General features: G+C 44.6%; 1 protein-coding gene across 2 annotated transcripts; it reads left to right on the top strand.

Annotated features, from left to right (window-relative positions):
* Nucleotides 1–2,862: 2,862 nt before the first annotated feature.
* LOC104694077 (histamine N-methyltransferase-like) lies at nt 2,863–19,012 on the top strand. 2 transcript variants are annotated; one of them, XM_010407161.4, is made up of 7 exons: nt 2,863–2,950; nt 6,447–6,643; nt 7,545–7,597; nt 10,985–11,092; nt 14,488–14,618; nt 15,166–15,259; nt 17,519–19,012. In XM_010407161.4, the coding sequence occupies exons 2-7, from the start codon at nt 6,507–6,509 to the stop codon at nt 17,872–17,874; spliced, it is 879 nt and encodes a 292-aa protein (XP_010405463.1). In that variant the 5' UTR covers nt 2,863–2,950; nt 6,447–6,506; the 3' UTR covers nt 17,875–19,012. The 2 variants fall into 2 exon arrangements, with proteins under 2 accessions (XP_010405463.1, XP_019145668.1); XM_019290123.3 differs by lacking the exon at nt 2,863–2,950 and adding an exon at nt 2,973–3,090.
* Nucleotides 19,013–20,324: the final 1,312 nt, after the last annotated feature.

The following is a 20,324-nucleotide window of genomic DNA, read 5'->3' as shown; positions in this document are numbered from 1 at the left end:
GCATTGACTGGTTCACCAGTTACCACAGCTCTTCTAAATACTCAGTGGATATTTTTTTTCTGCTATTTCCACTTCTGTGGGAAATTCTGTGCTGCTGGTGGGCATGGCTGGTGGGCATCCTGGGAGCCTGGAGAAGGACATGATCCCCTCCCACTTTCCTCCAACGAGGGGTGTCTCCCAGCATCACTTGGAGCATACGTGGGGGAAAAGATTTCAATGATTCAGTTGGACCAAGACCATGACCTTTAACTCCTTTCTCCTTCTTCCCAGAGTATAAATTTGCAGCCCAAACCCATGCAGATATACTCCAGAGAAGGCAACGATCTGCAGATGTTGGCTGTTCCCAGCTCTTGACTCACCTGAGGTACCAGTGACAACTACTTGTGTCCTTGCCAGGTTTCCAGGGAGACTCGTGTCACTCAAAACTTTATATTCTAGTGTCATTCCACCTCACAGTTGGCCAGGTATCTACAGAGCTGTGAATTGTCCCTTGAGCTGCCATGACAGAGAGATGTTTAATATGCAATAGTGATTATTTCCCAACTATTAATGCTCTCGGGGCTTGTACGATTTCCTTTCAATAACTCAGCCTCCTGCTATCTAGGACAGTGCTGTATATAGGAGGTCATGTGGTAGAATGGGACAGGAAGGTGATTTTTCATAAATAAACACTAAGAATCTGTGGCTGCCCCATCTCTGAGAGGGCTTGAGACGGGGTTGGATGGAGCTTGGAGCAACTTGGTCTAATGGAAAGTGCCCCTGCCCATGGCAGGGGTTTGGAATGAAATGATCTTTAAGGTCCCTTCCAACACAACCCATTTTACAATTCTGTGATGGTTAAATAGTGTACAACCACCTTAGTGAACAAACCCTTAGGTCTGCCAGGTCAGTGTGTGGCCAGCTTCTCTGCAGTGTCTCTTTACAGAATGATTCTGGGCTCCATCCTGGCCCTTGTCCTTCTCTGCTGGTTCAGAGCCTCAGGCTCAGCACAGGCCTGCCTTGGGTACAGGTCTAGGCAGAGATGCAACATCCCTACCTCCTCAGCGTCCCTGCACCACGGCAGCACTGAGCACACATCACACTGAAATGGCTGGGATTTCACTTAAAGATCACAGAAAGTGTCCCCAGGGGAAATTAAAGAAGCAAATTAACAGCAGCATCTTTTATTTTCATAAAGCACTTAAAAACACCAGATGCATATAATCTTTATTTTTGGCTCTCTAAACTCAGGCTTTCATATTAAATGGCAACTGGCACTTGGAAAACCCATATTTAATGCTCAACAGAGGGAGAAAAGTGTGGGCCAGATGCACTGAGTTTATTTTCTTTAGACCAGCTTGCACAGCTTTGGTGATACCAATTAATACAGATTTCTAGAACTGCACAGAAAACCAACCACCACTGATCTTGCTGTTCAGCTATGTTTGAACAGCAGTGCTTATCACCAAGACAGAGCCAGGATGGGGCTCCCCAGGAAGGGACATTTGCTGGGACACTGCAAGCCAGTAGAAGCTGGCTTGATTTGTGGCTGACAGGGTACTTAGGGTTTCGTTTTCCTCAAAAAGTCCCTTGAAAATAAAGTCATAGAATTAGAGAACCACAGAATGGTCTGGGTTCAAAAGCACCTGAAAGACCACCCAGTTCTAAGCTCCTTGCCATGGGTGAGGAAGTCATGATTGTTGATTTGAAAGAGCAAAACTGTTGCTGGTCTCCTCATTCTGCCTGTGTGGATTCAGCATCACTCTTTGAAGCACAGAATCATCGAATATGGTAGGTACTAAACACCATGGCATTGCTGCTCCTGGTGAGAACCTTAGTAAAGGGCTTTGTATCTCATTCCCTCAAACTGGTGAGGAAATGGTGCTGAGAACAGAGAGAGAAAAAATTGCAGTGGGTGTTGCCTTCATGCACAGTCGTCGTTCTGGCTGAACAGTTTTAACTGTTGCTATGAAATCTTCATTTGAGTAAACTCTCGGCTAAATGTCAAACTGTAGCCATTCTCCCTGTAACTGTGCCTTTGAAAGCATCGTTATTAATATTGCTGGTATTATTTTATATAACTTTCGTCATGTGAACAGCTCATTTCTCCTTGAACAGTTCATTTCTCTATCTAAGTCCAGAAGGAAAACTTCTTCATTTAACTTAAAAAATTTCCTTCTTGCTAAACATGGAGAAACAAAGAATAATTTGAGACACACATAGGGCAAATATTTTATTAGAGCCCTGAACACCAAATCACAATGTGATAGCAGACACGGGTCAATGGTTTTATCCATACTTATGTGCCTTGGGATAAAACTGCTACTAACAGGGCTCCAGAGGGTGCACACACCTTGGAAAATGCTTCCAATTGCTTAAGCTCTGGAAAGTAAGGGATAAGAAGAATACCTGCTGGCAAGAAAACCAGCTAAAAAAGCAAAGTAATCTATAATGGAAGGGTTCTACAGGCAAACTGCAAATGATGTTGCCCATCGCCACATGCCACACACTGAGACAACTATTTCCAATTTGTCAGGAGCTGCATTTTCTATATACTACTGGCACTTCATTTGTCATCTGTACTCTAATTAACACAGGGACAGAGCTCTGTGTCTGGATGTTCCCACGGCAGGGTGCCTGTGCCAGTGTGTCCTGGAGACAGCTGGTGGGGACCACGAAGAGAGCACCAGTGGACGTGGCAGGGTTGGCGCTGCCCCTCTGCCTCTCCAGGCAGCTGCTGCCACATGAGGTTGTAACTCTGCTCCTTCCTCAGGCAGCAAAACCTCCCCCGTGACGCTGGCCCGGGGTGGGACGGCAGCAGCCGCTGGGAATGTGGATGGAGGGGAAGGTGGCTGGACAGAAAGGTGGCTGGACTGGGAGGTGGCCGGACTGGGAGGTGGCCGGACTGGGATCACATCCCAGGAGCTCAGCAGCATCACTCCCACATCCCTGAGGGGCACAGACACCCCACGTAAGTACGGCTGCCTGGGAGCAAGTGCTGATGGAGCAGATTCCCTGCGAAACGGATCCTGCTTTCGCTGGCGTTCGGCGACACATGTAATCCTGGGCTAATAAACCCAAGCTCCCACTGCAGACAGGTTACTGCTTAGGGTATGCTCACTTTGTTTGCTGGCTTCACGGGGAGGGTTTAAAGGGTTTATGGTGAGTTTATAGCAGGTTTCACTCTGCTCGCACCGGCACAAAGCAGGGACGGAATCAAGTAACCGCAGCATAAACAGTGTCCGCTTTCAAAACTCCTCAATCTTTTTAGAGAGCCACGTTTAAATTTGGATTATCACTGAAGGGAACATGCCTGAGTGAATATTATTACTCAAAGTTTCTATCAGCCTAATTCAGAAAAAATCATTTCCTTCCGTCTCTTTACTAATTTTTAAAGTTAACTGTCCGCAATTCAAACTGCAAAAAACATAGAATGAAATAAATGGGGCAAATTCCGACAGCCAAAAGTGTAATGAAAGAAATGAGACAAATTCCTTGAACTGCACCTAACATGAAAATGAATCTCCGCTGCTCATTAGAGACTGCTGAGCAGGGGATGTTGGCAAATTAAATCATGGGAAGTAGAGGGAGGCATAGAAAAAAGGGTCGATTATCTAAATCTCCTCTTGTAAACTGCAAAATATTTTTTCAAAATTGAAGGTAGTAAAAATAGATTAGTGGCAAACAGCAAAGCCTCCTTTTGCAGTTAAAATAAAAAGCGAGGAGTCAGGCATAGCAAAAGAATGGGTAAACAAAGAATACACCAGTGTGTTTTCAGGGTGGGGTAGCAATGAGTAATTATCATCCGAAGCACATGCAGGAGTTTTCTTCCTTACTCTCTCTGGAAAGATTCCTGCTTGGATTCCCCAGGTTAATTCAGATGTTGTTGGGGGTTTGAGTGCTGCTCATCTGGGTCAAGGAGGGGTTGTCATTCAGAGGCTGGCAAAGTTTTTAAAGCTACTCATTACCATTGTTGTACCAGAGTGTTTTTCATTAGTGCTCTTCACAATGTTCAGTTTTGCTGTTTTTTTGGTTGAAAACATCCTTGCTGCCTGAGAAGGTAGGGAGCAGTGAGTGTGCCAAAGCCAGTCTGCCTTGGAGGCAATATGGGTGGAAAATCAACCTTGGGACCTGCTCCAGAGGTCTCTTGAGACTGCTCCAAGGAGAGCAATTATCAGACATTGCTAATTGATTATGAACTATCAGCCATTGCCAGTGGCTCTGGCAGCAGCACACGCTGGAGGAGGTGAATTGTCACCAACCTTCACCATGCTCCTTCCTGCAGGAACCTTTGGGATTTGAGGAGATGTGGCCCATGGGCTGCAAAACCAAAACACGTCTTGGACGTTACCTTTGTCACAGGTACTGAAGGAAAATGGGCGAAGTCAGGCAGCTGATGTTGTCATTGGAAAGGGGGTAGGAGAGGGAGCTGGGCTGCTGCTCAGCGTGATGGCTGTCCCTAGAAACAGACCCTTGAAATAGTCCTTCAAGCAGCAGAAAGAGACTAGGATGATGGTCATGACTCAGGTAGAGGAGGGGGAAGCAGAGGTGAAATGATTTGCTATAAAGCTGTTTGTTAAAAACAGTGCATACACCTTGCTCAACACTTACTGTGCCTACCAAAGCAGGATGAGAAGATATGAGACTATTGATAAAGGGAAGGAATCTTGACCAAAGATCCTGTTTTTAAACCTAAAACTAAGTCAAACCAGCCTCGAAGTTTGGACCTGGGCCAGGGACATAAAAAGCATGCACAGGGAAGCGAGGTGAAAAGTTCAGAATGAAGAAGACCCTTACTTCGTTCCAGAGACCCCTGCCCACGACCACCAGACGACACTGCACAAGCACAACGCAGCTGTCAATGACTTTTGGGCTCATTGTAATACGAGGTGAGGCTGGGCGGGGCTGGGTAATGAATATATATAGGCATTTTGGGAAACTTAATGAATATGGAACTTGTAACCCGATATATACCAGGCTGAGTGCAGCTGTCGGCGCACATGACTTTGGAGGAGCGATCCCCCGTGCATCCCAGCACTGGAGTAGACATACCTACTTTACAACTTATTCCAGTAGTGGAGTCTTTTCTGCGTATCATTTTGGCAGGCAATGCGGATGTATCAGGAGGAAATTGTTCCAAGCCCATCTATCTGCTGGTGTACAGGGGAGAGGAGATGGCACCATTGTGTATGGCATTCTCATAAACAAGTGAGGAAGATGTGGCCTTGATGAGACAGATACTGGGTGGGTGGAAAACTGGTTGCACAGTTAGAAAATCTGTCAGAAGTTCATTGCCAGAAAGGGAGGTAATGGCAAATATGAACCTGAGCCTGTTGCTTGTGTTTCTGTTCATGGTTTGGAGGAGGGACGAGGCTGTGTTATTTGATGTGCAGCTGGGAGGGACTTGAGCACAACAGAGGCCAGCACTATAATTCAAAGGCACAAGAGAAGTAGTCTGGAAAAAGCCCAAGGTTTGTATTCCAGGGGTCATGCTGGTGAGTGAAGGCAGCGGGTGCAAGGTCTCAGTGGGGCCAGGGAAGCTGTCCCAGCTGTGCTGAGAGCCAGGAAAATCACGGGGGTAGGAGGGTTTTGCCCTTGACTGCTGCACTTCAGCATCAATGGGGTTTGGCTGGAGACAGTCCAAAGGGAGCTGTAAAAATGACGAGAGGGGGCTGGGATGTAACCTCTTCAGGAAAGCCAGAGCGGATGGTAAGAGACACTGAGGAAATGTGGTGCGTCCTTAAACATGGGGCCCGTGAGGAGGAAGAGGGTTCCTCTTTCTCCTTGCCAATTAGGACAAGCTGTGTTGAAGTTAAACTGCAGTTTAAGAGAGGATAAAGACATCTTTGTGCACTTTTCAAGGTACAGTCTGACACTTCCCTGGTAACACGCTTTGCCTTCCACGCTCCTGATTCCCTGTAAGCCTGGTTTAGCACAGCATCTATTCCAGTAACTCACGTGGCTTTGGTGAATTAACTACTTAACCCATGGGAATTGTACCATTATCTTCAGAAGAACTAGAAAAATAAAGTGCATTTATAAGGTTTTTATTGTTTTCACCCCACCATCAACATTCCCTTTAAGAACATCAAAAGATTAAAAAAACAGATAGAGACATCTGCCAGCGTCTCTTGAGATGAGTATTGCACTTTCTTCTAATCCAGGCCCAGCCTTTGGAGCCTCTCCATGCCTTCACAAAACAGAGGATTTCTTCTTGTATTTAAGAACCATCTAAAGACCCTTTTACTGTGTTTTAACAGAGACCTGTGTCAGCAGAGTTAAAAAATGCTGGCACTTGCTCTGCCCAGATTAAAGATGATATATTACCCTTTGCTGCTTGGACCCCATTTACAGCTTCTGTTACAAGATTACGTAAGGCTCCAAGGCAGTGGCAGGGCTGGCGATAAGGAACAAAGTCCGGGCACAGGCTGGATTTTCCCCTCCAGCACTTTTCATTCCTTCTCTAGACCTGAGAGAAGAGCTGCAGGGAGCAGCCTGTCCTCTCCTGCAGCCTCCGGACCCCCAGCATGGCATCACCCATGAGGAGTTTGCTCGCTGATCCTGACAGATACCTCCAGTCATTCCGCCTCTTCCTAGAGAGGTCGACCGAGCACCAGTGCATGCAGGAGTTCGTGGAGAGGCAGCTGCCGGGCGTGATAGCGAGGTAACGCCGGGGTGACCACCCCGGGATGAGGGACAGCCAGGGCCACGGTCCCACGGTGGTGCGGGGCTCGGGGGGCTGCCTGTGAGAGGCAGATTGCTGTTCCCTGCCCCGTCTGTCGGCCTCTGATGGGGCTTGGCTGCAGGTTCCATTCGCACACACGGCTCTCCGGAGGCTGCCTAGCAAGGAGGAGATTAGGCTGCGCTGTTTCCTTGCACACACACCCAGCTTGCCCTGAATCAGCTCTGAAATGCACTAACAGCTACTACATTCTAGCACCAAACTTGATAGAAAAGAGCTTTCTAAAAGTAATCTCTTCAGGTAATATTTAGGGTTTCTCTAGGATGGCTGGATAATGCTCCTGCTTTGCCTGGCAGCGTGTGTCCTTTGCTGGGCCCCTCGCTTTGCAAACTGGCTTGGGAGCAGGCAGCCAGCATCAAATCCTGGCTCTGAGGAGGCTCTTCTCAGGGCTCGGGGTTTCATTGCTCTGCCAGACCCTCACTCAGGGATTTTAAGAGCATTACACTCTTACCTCTCCCTCCCCATTTTGCATAGTGCGAAACTTCTACAAATAATTTTTAAGCTGCTGGTCCAGACTCAGACAGTTCTCTGTTCCTCAGAGCACAGACACAGAGAAGGCGAGTACCTGCTTCTGCACTCATAATAAAATCAAAATGCCACCTCTACAAATTGCCAAAATAATTGGAGATCATGAGTATCCAAAGGGCAGAGTTCTGAATGTGATCCCTCCTGCCCGCTCGCAGGCATGCCTGTGAACACACACATTACATTTGGGTTTTGTCCTGAAAATTTTAGTCTTAACGGGATCTCCAGTGTCTCACATCATGCATGAAACCCTCTGTACTGGGCAGCTCTCCTAAAATGCATAAATAATGTTTTTCAGTATTGGAAATGGGAAGTCTACAATCAATGTTCTAAGCGTTGGTGGTGGAGCAGGTATGATATGGACTTCAATATTTATGTTTTTATCTTTTTTTTTTTTTTTTAAAGAATACAGGGTTAAAAATTGCAAAAGGAGCAGAGTGGGAAATGAGTCTTTCTTTGAAAAGTCAGCTCCAGGGGACAGTTGGTGTTAGTTGGTGTGTGACCACATCATCTGAAAACAGCTTGTGCCTCCCCACTCTGATTCTTCTATGTCCTCCACAAAACCCCCTCCTTCTATACCATCGCTCCTCAAAGGCAGAGAGAATCTCGAACTGCTTCTTAGGGTTTCTACACAAAAAAACTCCAAAAACAAGCAAAAACCTCCCAAACAAATTAATGTCTTAGATTCCTCAGAGTATTGCATTTTTGCCTGCATTGCAACTATTCTCACCTGTAACTATTTACTGAGGTGGTAACTCCCATCACTGCTATGTGAGAGCCATGGCTCAGCTCTGCTTTGCCTGGATTTGCTGGCCACCATCAGTGTAGAAGCTCCTCCTGGAGCTACTGTCCCCCAAAACACTGGAGCTGAACATAAGCTCCAGAAGAAATCCAGAAGAAATCAGAAATAATAAGTCTTTCATCTTAAGTTCAGTGAGTGGAAAAACAATACCAGTAAGATCAAGTGGCTTCATTTCATTAAATTCTTGCTTAAGTGCCCCCATAATTAAAACGTGTTTCCTTCTCTGCCCATTAAGTCACCATACTTAAATTTTATATGAACAGTTAATCTAGTTTAAATGCCGTAGTCATGCCATCGCCAAAGGCTAACCTCAGTTTTGTCAGTCTCCCCTCCATGCAGTAATTGTATGTAAATGGCGGGCATTAGTTATACAACAGGCAGTGCGACAGAGCAGGAATGTTGCTCTCCAAAGGAAACCATCCTTCTGAAAAAAAAAAAAAAAAAAAAGGAAGGAAGGAAGGAAGGAAGGAATTTTCTATCAGGAACACTTTCCTTAGTGGGGTACTTCACTCCCTGGCCAGAGGCAGTCCAGCTTGCCATCAATCAGTAATGTGCAGGCAAAGCTCACTTTGTAATGTAAAAATCCCCAGATCACCCAACCCCATCTGCTCACTGGTTTGTTCCCATCACGGGTCCTGTTGAGGTCAGGAGGGAGCCGATTCCCGAATGCCCCCAGCATCTGGGAATCCTGGCTGATGTGGGAGGGCAGTGATGGAGCTGCTGCCCCGACCCCACCCGCCCTTGCCCTTCACAGGGAGGAGCACGGAAGGAAAGCGTTTCCTCTCCGCTTTTCCACCTCGGGAGACAAGAACCCATTTCCTGCCTTATCCCACCCCATTACACCCGCCCCAACACGGCTCCTGCCTTCGCTGCAGCCGCTGCCTTATCGAGTTCACACTCCAGCGCCCCGCACTCTGTACCTTTAAAAACCATTAAAGTCATCAACGCTGCTATAAAGTACCAACCGGGCTATAAACAATCCCGTTACGTAAAATGTTTAATTAGAAACTTAATGGCGAACATAGTGGTAGCCTTTAAAAGGTAATTGTGTTGGAGAGTTTAAATAATTCGGATAGCCTAATTGCCAAATTGTTGATAATGCAAGCTGCCACAGAGCTGACTGTAAAATGCCTCGGGACACTTGTTTGCATATAAAAGAGATAAGCGAAGTCAGTTAAGGCTGTGGATTAAGTTATGAATCAAAGGGGTGGGTTTTTTTGGTTAAAAACAGTACAAGGGTGATTTGGCCACACAAGAGAGGAAGAGAATATATTAAGCTATCTGCATATGGAAATACATTTTTTTTTTTTTAATCAGGACCTTCACAGCCTTTTCAAAGGGCTAAATCATTTTATGGAAAGTTGGTAAAGCAACCAAAAATCAAGCTATTGCAGTAGTTCATTACAAATTCTGTGTTCCCCAATTTTACCATGGTAGGCTGCAGACAACTCGCTTTGCTCTGATTTTTCAATAGAATACAGGGCTTGCAGTGATAGCAAAGCTGCAGCTATTTCTGCTGCCTCAGATATTCAATTTCCCTCCCTCAAAGAACATGCTTCCAGAGATGCCATGTAAATGTTGGTGCTGCTGGTTGCTTTAAGAAAGAGACATAAGTCTGAAAGAATGCAACTCTTCCTCACTTTGTGTAATATGTCCTCTGGGCACTATTGAGCAATTTAATGCCCAGTGTTTTCCTTTTGTATCTCAAATATTCTGCATGATGGAGCTAATGCTGAAGTGGTGGGAGTCCAGGGGCTCTGAAAATGATGAGAGTGGGCAGAGGCTGTGCAGGCCCCTCAGCAAGGGCCTATCTGGCCATCACAACTTGCTGGGTGGTTTTCCACTCCATAACTCTGCTGGGTGGCCTTTCATTCAGTACAAAATTCTGTTCATTTGTAAGGAATTTTATAACATGGAGTTTTGTGCAAGCACAAGTAAATCTTCCAGGACAAAGCTCAACATTTGCTTGTAACATGAGCCCTGGATCTGTTATTCACTGTAGTTACCCTCTGTTTTACTCTTTCTTACCTTAATTTATTGTACTATAATTTTTTCCACCTAAAATCTATCCAAGCACAATAAGCAGAAGAGAGGTTGGAGAAAATTGAGCAAGCCAGTGGAATATTGCCCCTGGACCCATGCCTCAGTCAGAAACACCATCCCCCTGAGTTTTGTTTATTGCAGATGGGGTGAGAGAGCTGGGAATGATAGAGCTATTTTTAAATTTTGAAATCTTGCATCTACTGGTACATCCATCAATAAAATAATTACAGCTGGCCTGAGCAGTGTTTAGAGAGGACTCTTCCTCAACAAAAACATGAAACACAGTCATCCCTGGGGTGTTCTGTAAACAGGGGTTAGCTAAACACAAATGGTATGTGCTCTATTCATCATTCTTTTTGGAAAACTCACAGGACACTAAAGACAAACAGATACAGATATTGTCTCTGATTCCAGTGTAAACACATATTCCCTTTGCCTTCCCCCACATGGCCTTGTAACCAGTGAGGTGTCTGGCTAAAAATGCTCCTACTGACTCCTGAGAAATCCTGCCAAGTTTGCTGGTGACTTGGAACCATCAGAACTGGCACTGTGAGAGTTGTGTGGGATCTCTCCCTCGAGGTTAGACCACGTCCAGAAAACATGAGGTCAAGCCACAGGCATGACTGTGTCTGGCTTTCCCTTGGCCCTGATGGTGCCAGTCCGAGAGGAGAAATGAAGAGAGCTGGGACTGATACTTAAATTCTTCTCAAATCCTAGAGCTCGATCTTCAGTGACAGCCTACTGAGAATACAAAGCAGCTGCATGGACCTGTGCAGTGCATCTGTACATAAATGGCAGAAATCAGTCTGCAAACTGGGCATGTGATGGTGGTGGAGATAACCTTTGCCTGAGCTTTGCTTTCACTTTCTGTTTCGTGTCTCCTCCTTCCTTAGGTGAGATGGATTTGCAGATCCTCTCAAAAATACGAGCCAGATATCCCGAGGCCACCATCAACAATGAAGTAATAGAGCCCAGTGCTGACCAAATCTCCAAGTACAAAGGTATTTTTACGTTATATAAATTAAATTTACATTACTTATTTTACATGCATTAAAAAGTGTTGAAACGTGGATGACCCCATGTTCAAATGCCTTCGTGTCAGAACTGTCTCTTAAAAATCAAAAAATTCACAATTTCATGCTTTTTTGCCATCATTGCTTCTCAACAATGTTCACTCATTAAATGTTAGTCTCTCTGCAAAGTAATCTGCATGGCAAATGCTTGGCAAGACAGACTTTAAAAGCTAAACAAGGTGGGAAGTGATGGGTGATTGTATGGCAATGAAGTGAAATCCCTGCATTTCAGAAAATTTTTCTACTTTCAACTTGCATTGAATCAGGATCCTTCCTCAGCATCAAAGGGAAAATTTTAGTGTCTCATGGTAATTCTCTCACATCTTAAAAATCGTTTCCAACAAATAACTAAACCTCACAGTGGGGCACCAAACTAGTTACCAGGCTTTGAATTAGAAAACATGGAAAGGAAAGCAGGAGTGATAGGAAAGACTTTTGCCGTGTGCTCTGGGGCTCAGAGCTTCCTTCCTTCCCCCAGCCCAAAGGTCTAAGCAGCATTCATGAAGGAAAGCGAAAACTTTTCCGAGGAGGATTGAGTGTTAACGAGGGTGCTTTGATCAAATTGCCCTACAAAGTGAGCATTAAATAGCAATGCACAGTTTGATTATCACTGGGTCAGCACCGAGCAGGATTCAGTGATTGTGGTGGTGTGTGGAGGTGACACCAGCCCGGAGCAGAGCACACCTGGCCAGAGAGTGGCTGCTGAATGGAAGTGACAGCGATGAATGAACCTCATCAGCCGACTCTCTTGTTGGAAACGCTCCAAACCATAGCAAATACCAGGCTGTAAAACCACACTGTAAATCTCCAGTCTTGGTCCTGCTGAAGTCCTTAAAAATGAAGCATTCCCGGTGTGAATCAGCTTGTGGAAGTCAAAGGGGAAAAAAGCCCCACAACAATCCCTTTCTCCCTATGGTGAGCTAGCTCAGAATCACTGGAAGCACCAAAGGCTCTCAGGAAAAACCTAGTTTTTTTATATCTATATAACACAGACCTGATCTTTTAAAAGACGGCTTGTGCAAAATCCCCGGAGCTTTTGCTCCAGGCTGAAATGGTGAAGGATGGGCAGCACGGCATCTTCTCTGTTTATGAGACAGTTTGTGCACTTGAACAAAGAATTTCTGTCCTGTCTGGGCTACGCTGGACTGGATTTGCTATGAATCATCCCAGTGGTCCCACCACCTACCACCAATTAACTGGCAGTCCTATCCTACTGCAGTGAGTTTCTTTCCAGAAGAAAGTTAAAGAAAATATAAAATTGTTGTCCTTATTTTAAGTTTTATGTTAAACTAGAAATGAAATATTCATCTGAATTTCTTTCTTTAAGCTCTCTTATTTGGTAATTAATCATGTCCCCAGTAGCTACCATTAATTAGGTTTCTGAGGCCTAAGATTTTCCACGGAGAATTAGAAACATTATCCGCACCTCTGAGGATTCAGTAGTTATGTTTTCTGCCTCACCAAATGCTTTCTCCTTGGGAAGGCGAAGCCAAGCTCACAAGAGAAACTTCCTACTGGGATGTGCAGTGCTGACAAACTCATGTTTCTCTTAGGGTGTGGCATGCGATGAACCTTTCCTCAAAGCCTCATGGACAGGCTGTGGATTTCCTTCATTCCTGGTGGAATCCCTTGGTGGCCATGCTTGGAGTGTTGGTGGCCCCACAACTGAGCTGCATCACCACTGCACAACTGCAGGCAGCCCAGTTTTGATGGCACCCATCAGGTACACAACCAGCTTCTGACTGGGAAAAGAGTCTAGGGTGAAGCCAGGAGAAAACATAGGAAAACTTCATAATGGCTTCAGATGGATATTTAGGCAGAAACTTACCAAAATCCCATGACGAGTTTGCACTTCCTAGAATCTGGACTTTGAAGGCCCAGCCTGGAAAACAATTCAGTTTTCTTCCCAGCTCCTCCTTGCAGACAGACCAACAATTAAATTGAACCAGATTGCCCCAGATTATTGGTGAGGGGATAGGATCTGCTGTTGAATGACACCTGAGTTTAGAACAGCAAATTAAATCTGAACTGCCAGTGCTGGGGCCAGTGACTGATAAATGGGAGCTAACAGAGTAACAGTGGCAGCATCTGAAAGGGGTGGCCCATTTCCAGCCACAGAAAAGGAGATAAGCACTGATGGAGCATTTCTCATCTGTGTGACAGAGATGTGTCCTAATCAGAGCCCAAAAGGAGAAACATTGTGGTGTAAAGGCACTGGTCCCAGCAAATCGTGTTCTGAACATGTGTTCTGTAGCTAAGGCTCAGCCTGCCTTTGGGCCATGGAAGTTTTAAATTGATGCTAACTCCAGGGAAGCACAGGAACTGAATCAGGGCCTGCTTTGTCCTGGAGCAATCCCAAACGCCAGGCAGCAACGCAGTGAGATGAGCTCCATATGCCAGCAGACAGACATTAGTATTCCAGCATCCCTACACTATGAAATTATCTCTCAGTTTTGCTCCCATAAAAACCAAAGAAATGCAGTGATGAACCAGGCCCTCAGTGTAACTTATTCTTTGAATCCACTTCTCCGAAATTCTGCTTTCCTCAGCTGCTGATGTGCACTGTATTGAGGTCTGAAGACGCACAATGTGTCAATCCTTGAAGCTCTTTGCATTAAAACACTGTCATCCCTTTTGCCTGAAGCGGCTTGTCAGAACTGTGGGCTTCTGCAAAATTGTTCCAACACAAAAGCAGCTGAATGTCAAGACATGGGTCCTTGCTTATGGAACAAAGCTCCTTCCCTCTCCCACCATCCCAGTTACACAAATTTAGAAGGCGGCATTTGCTTTCTCTGCCCTTCTCAACCTTTTAATTGTGCTTCTCTTCAAGAAACCCCTGCCTTGCTCCATCCTTGAGCACCTGTTTTTATTTGGGGAAAATCCTCCACCATAGCGTGACTTCTGCTCAGCCACGTGGGTTTTGTGTGGCACATAAGTGATGGGGCCATCAGTCCTTCTGTTCAACATGAAATGTGCTGCTCATAGCCTGGTAACAGTTCATCCCAGCCAACAGCTTTTAATTCAGCTTGAGCCAGGCATGAGGAAGAACTTACTTTTTCTTTAAATCAGGTAAACACCAGAGGAACCCAAATGAGGGAGCCAAGTGAAAAGCACCAGGCTCACTTAAGATTTCATCCTATAAAGCCCCCTACAGCCTTCTCCTCACATATGGGCTCAAGGTTTTAGATATTCCACTGTTGTGTTAAACTGGTACCAAAACTCTCTACCTAAATATGGCTTTTGGATGTATTAAAGCTCTGAGTGTAAAGCAGCCCCATATTCGCAATTGAGATAACTCTGTCCTGCCTTCCCCTCTATTTCAGAGCGTGTGGCTCAGGCATCAAACCTCGAGAACATAAAGTTTACCTGGCACAAGGAGACAGCTTATGAATATGAAAGTCGAGTGAATGCAGAAAAGAAGACTAAAAAGTGGGACTTCATTCACATGATCCAGGTAAGACTCTCTGCAAAGTAAATGTTGTCAAAGACTCAGCTGTTAAAAGTATGCATGAAGTATGTGACCTCATTATCCACTTGTAGGGGAAGAAAGGTGAGTTTACTTCCCAGTAATTTGAAGTGCTTTAGCATAAATGAACTGCAGAAATGAAAAGCAGCTTTGAGCACAGTAGTCCTATTAACCAGGCTGTGGGTGGCAGTCAACTAAGAATACATTTTAGCTAGTGTCTTCAAAAGCTCCTTGTCTTCTCCATGAAATTGCCTTTGTATTTCCAACTTCACTGAAGCCTTCACTGAAGAAGGGCAAATCTCTTTATCTCAGGTTAATGAATGAACATGAGCTGGGTCCTGGGAGTGCCAGAGAGCAGGCACGACATGAGAGCCCTGAGCCTGCAGTGTGAGCCCACTGCCCACACTTTCCTATTGTGCCTCACTGTCCCTGCTTTTCTGCCAGCATTGCCCCCATTTGGTTTCTCTTATGAGTGGTACAAGTAATAATCACCAGGATGACACTGTAATCTATAAGCATCTCTGCTTTTTTCCAGATGCTCTATTATGTGAGAGATATCCCAGCAACTATCCGGTATTTCCACAGCCTCCTGGAATCGCAGGCAAAGCTCCTCATTATCCTGGTGTCAGGTGAGAGCTGCTCCACTCAGTCAGGGAAGGGCCGTGAGGACCTTTGGGGTTCCTGTGTTTAACACAGGCCACAGAGGTGAACAGACAACCCCTGAAACCTGCACTGTCTGTCTGTATGTGCATGGCTTGTAAAGAACCAAGGTTTTATGAGACAAAAAAACCCCTATCATGGGCACAAAGCATCTTTCTCTGTCCTTCTCCATCCTATGGCCTGTCCGGTGATGGATGGCAGCAGAGGCCCCGCAGCAGGAGAGGCTCCATCCCACAGCTCTCCCTCTCAGGAGCCCCTTCAGCCTCAGCTCTTTGCTGGAAAAAGCTTTCCAGGCTGGTCACTGCATTTTCTCTCTCCCAGAGCCTTGTGGCATTAAGTAAACAGCTACGGTGGGGCTCGGCTGTGCCGTACAGCAGGTGTTGGAGCACATATGGTTCATTTTCTTCTCAAACTGCCCATTTCCTTAATATCATCATTTTGGGTACAAAACAGCGTTCTTAGGCTGTTTCGGATCTCATAGAGATGCTCTGTGGTCAGTCCAGCAGGAAAATGCTAGAGCAGAGTAAGCAGCAATCTTTTAATACTGTGGGCAGGGTATGCCAGAGGTAGTGCAATGGTGAAGTCTAATTTGACTCTAGAAAGCCTTTAATTTGCCTCAAAAGCTATTGAAATTTTAGCTGTGTAAACAGCCACATCTAACAACTCTGAAAGGGATGTTAAGCATTATTTGTTCAGAGGTTTAAGCTTAATTTCCCATTGAATTTGGTCACGTCTGCAAACTGATGAAGTTCCTTTTATTTTGTTCATGAAGGGTCCACTATGAAGTGACACTTCTGACCTGAATTTATTCAAACTACTTTTTTTTCTGAAATGTTTTTAGTTTGAAGTGTTTTCAAGCAGTTCACAACAAGAAATCGGTATTCAAAATTATTTTTAAAAACCTGTTCATGTTCTTTGGCTGAATGAGAATAGATCGTAATATTAGACTATTGCTGATTACCTGCGTATAGTTAATTAAAACCCTTTTCCAGTTGCTTAACCTGTCCCTTTGGATATTCATAAAATGTGAATACAGGAAGGAATATGCACCTATTCAAAATTAAAAGGATTAAAGTGCTGAGTTATGAGAAATATTTGAAGTCCTCTCTGGGCCAGAAATTGCCAGGGGCAACAAAAAAGTGGGAGAGAGGAGCAGGACTCAGAACAGCAGACAGGAAAGGAAGAGGGGAAAAAACCAAGAGGGAAACAAGAGAATAGAGAGGGGAAGGAAGAAGTGCAATGAAAATGAGCACTGAAACAAAAGGAGTTACTGAAAGATCGTCAGAACAAAGCTCATTTCACAAAAGGTAATGTCATCTCCAGCACAAACACATCAGGGTGTGTTGGTTAAAAGCCAGCCTGGGAGCAGGGTTGGTAGGAGAGGGCTGGGGTCAGTCGGTGGAGGCTGCAATCCCTTCTGCTCCCACCCTGCCGGCAGAGCAGGACTTGCAGGGGCTGCGGATCTGTTGACACCGCCTTGCAAACAAAAGCAGTGCCATATGCTGAGCCTTCCGAGAGCCATTATAATAATGCTGCGTTCAGGTAGGGGATAATTGCTCAGCTCAGAGATGGCACTGAGTCACACAACACTGACACCAGCAGATTTCCTGCAATTAGTGCTCTGCGTTCAGTTTCCACCAGGTGAAAGAAAATATTGTAGCCTCTCTTCTAAACACCACTGTTTATTTGACTATAAATAACTGTCTGCAGATAAAGCAACTGCAAAACCACGAGTAACTGGTTTTAGCACCTAGGGAGAATTATTGTTGTAACTTTCAAGAGCTGCTCATTAGGCTCAAAGTTATTTTCATCCTGCCCAGTCATTCCGAGTAATCCTTTTAGAAATGATTTACAGCAGAAATACTGAATCAGAGATCCAGGCTGGGGTAAAATAAAGATGTGAAGACCTATGTGGGGACTTTTCAACTTACCCAGCTGGTTTGCTTTATAAAACCTCTCTTGAAAAGTGTGAACTGCTCTGGCCTCAGCTGGAGGCTCAAGGAGAGGTGCTGGAGCTCCAGGGTAGGTGTCCACCCACTCCTGCAGCCCCCAAACCTGAGGAACAGAAGCAGGGAGACAGCTAACTCCACCATGCCCCAGGACATGTCCCAGCTCTAGAAAGCTCCCACTTGCAATGATGACAGCTGCTGAAAAACCCAGGCAATCAAAGCTGCTTTTAAATAGTGTTTTTCCTTAACTCAGTGTTTTTCTGGTGGTTTATCTCTTAGGAAAGAGTGGCTGGGAAACACTGTGGAAGAAGTATGGGTCTTCCTTCCCTCTGGAAGATCTTTGCTCTTATGTTTCCTCTGCTGATTTGCCAAGGATGCTGGATTCAGCTGGGCTGAAGTACCAGCTCTACGAGCTCCCATCCCGCATGGACATAACAAGCTGCTTTATTGAAGGGGACAAAGATGGGGAGCTGTTGCTGGACTTCCTGACAGAAACACTTGACTTTGCTAAAACTGCCCCCCCTGAACTAAAGCATCAGCTAATGGAAGACTTAAGAAAGCCTGGATGCAGTGAAAACAAAGATGGGAAGGTGTTTTTCAATAACAACCTGGGCGTAATAGTGATTGACCCATGAGTTAACCTCTTCTTCCTGATCCAAGGCAAAAAGTCAGATACAAACTGTTAACAGCTGAAATGTATTTTTTCATCTTTTATGAATGGCTTAATTTACTTCAACACCGATAATAATTTTTGGAATTTGTTAAGAAATCAGTATTAACATCTGTTGTTATGAGTGAGCTTTAATACCTGATTAATTCTACATTAATCTATGAATGTGTAACTCACTAGGCAGTAAATTGTGCTTTATTGTACAGATGTTGTGTAATCAGCTATAACTCAGGCCATCCACTCAGGCACTGCAGAAACCAAACCATTTCCTAAGGAATAATCCAGAACTACATGTGGTACCACCATCTTCATTTAAAAACTCTCTACAGACCAAATAAGCAAGTGCAATTTCTTGATGCAGCTGGCAGGAGTGCAGGCTCAGAATGACCAAACATTGGGTGGATCTTTGATGGGATTTCTTGAGCTTGTGACTTCAAGATCTCATACCTGCAGCTGCTGTGAAAGTGGCCTCACACCTGTATGTTCAATGGTTGTCTGCTCCTGCCTCTGCAGGCATCTCCATCTAATGGCACTGCTTCCCCTTTCCTGTAGTTTTACTTTGTGATGATGTATCCGCTGAGCAATTTGTGTGCCAGGTCCGTAGTGGCTCTACAAGAGGGAGGCAAGGGAACATGGTTGAGGCACAGGGTTCGTAACAAGCGCCCTGGAGAGGTGGATTTCAGTGGTGAGCCCTGATGCAGATTTTTTGCTAGGAATCAGCTGCTGCAGTCACGCAGAGCTTTTTTTGTATTTTTAATTAACCATATAAAGCTTCTGGTCCCAGCCTTCCCCTGGCCTGGCAGGCAGGGCCATAAGTGGCCTGTGAGCTTTGTAATAAGGAAAATGTAAAAATAAACTCTGATACCAAAATGTCTGGTTCCAGTAGCATTTTTTTTTTCATTTTCAATGGCATTACGTCAGATGAATCTATTCACTGTACAGAGTTTTCAGTGAGAAGGGGTTTCACCTCCTCAGCCCCTTCTCCATGTGAGGCTGTTGTGGTTGATGCATTTGTTTTGCTAAATGATTTTATAATTTTTGGAACTGTTTTCTCTCTACAAGGCACAATACATAGTGGGATACAATAGAGTCGCTTGAATGGATTTAATAGCCTGAATACTCAATTTATCCCCTGAGACAGGTGTGATTTCTGCCATTGAAATGAATTGATTCAGTGTTGAAATGGTTTACTTTAGGTAATACTTTAGCTGCAAGGAATTACATTTTATTTTTGCACACATATTTCTGATACAATATAGATTATTAATGATTTGAAGTGATTTCAAGAGATCATATTGGGCGTAATAGACGTTTATGTTTATTTTAGGGCAAGTTATTTGAAACACAAACTTCTCCTGGTGCTCAAATATTAATTCTGGTGGATTTTAGAAGGTTTCCATGATAATCCTCTGTTGAACAGAACAAGATCTATTACCACTTTACACAGTTCTGTGCACAGGCTCCTGCACTAGAAGACCTCAGTATATCTGTGAGCTGCTGTGGTCACATGCCAGAGCAGGAAAGAAAGAAAGAAAGAAAGAAAGAAAATCTCTGATTACAACAGATTGCTGCATGCATTTCTAATTGGAAACAAATTAAAGTTACATTTATTTTCGTGGCTCTTTTGGGCTGTCAGTGACCTTTCCTAAATGGTGCTTGCAAAGTGGGTGACCGCTGAATATTGCCACATCAACTCTGTCAGGGGTGAGATATCTCAGGGAGCCACAGAAATGCCAGAACAAAACAAAAAAACCAGTAATCCAGCAACAAAGCTCAGTAATAAAATGCCTTTGCAGATCCTGCTGTTTTATTGTTTATCAGACTTTTAAAAAAAACCCCAACAAAATGAGTAGAAGGGGTTTTAGCAGTTTTGGAGGAGGCTTGTTCTGAAAATGTGGGAGAGAGCAGGAAAGACAAGAAGGACCAGAGCTGATCTGGAGAGAACAGAGGAGGATTTAACCACACACACATAAAAAAGATATTCCGTGTGAATGCACAAGAGAGCTTCTTCCCCTGTTTTGCTTCTGAGGAGAATTTCATTAAAAACTGGGGGGGAAAATACAGTAAACTCCATTCTGTATCTTGGAGCAGCTTGAGTTAAGGGGCTGGGGGAAGATGAATCAGCAAAGCACCTTAAGGGATAAATTAGTTTTAATTTTAAATTTGTAACACACTCACACATTTTCGAGAAGCAAGTACTTTAAGTATTATTTAGTAGGAAATGAATGTGGGGAAGCACAATTTTATGCTCATTTTACCATAAAAACTGAAGGACGTTTTGTAAATCTCTCAAACAACTTCCTAACAGAGTGGAGAACCATATTTTCATGTGAGAATCACCCTGAATTGTACAGTGAGATACTGCTATTGCACAGCAGGGTTGGGAAGTACAGTTTGTCCATGGACTGGGATTTG

The sequence above is a fragment of the Corvus cornix genome, chromosome 7 (assembly GCF_000738735.6).
Source record: "Corvus cornix cornix isolate S_Up_H32 chromosome 7, ASM73873v5, whole genome shotgun sequence".
NCBI lineage: Eukaryota > Metazoa > Chordata > Aves > Passeriformes > Corvidae > Corvus > Corvus cornix.
Note: the sequence above shows the minus strand (reverse complement) of the source record. Positions and strands in the feature narration are given on the sequence as shown.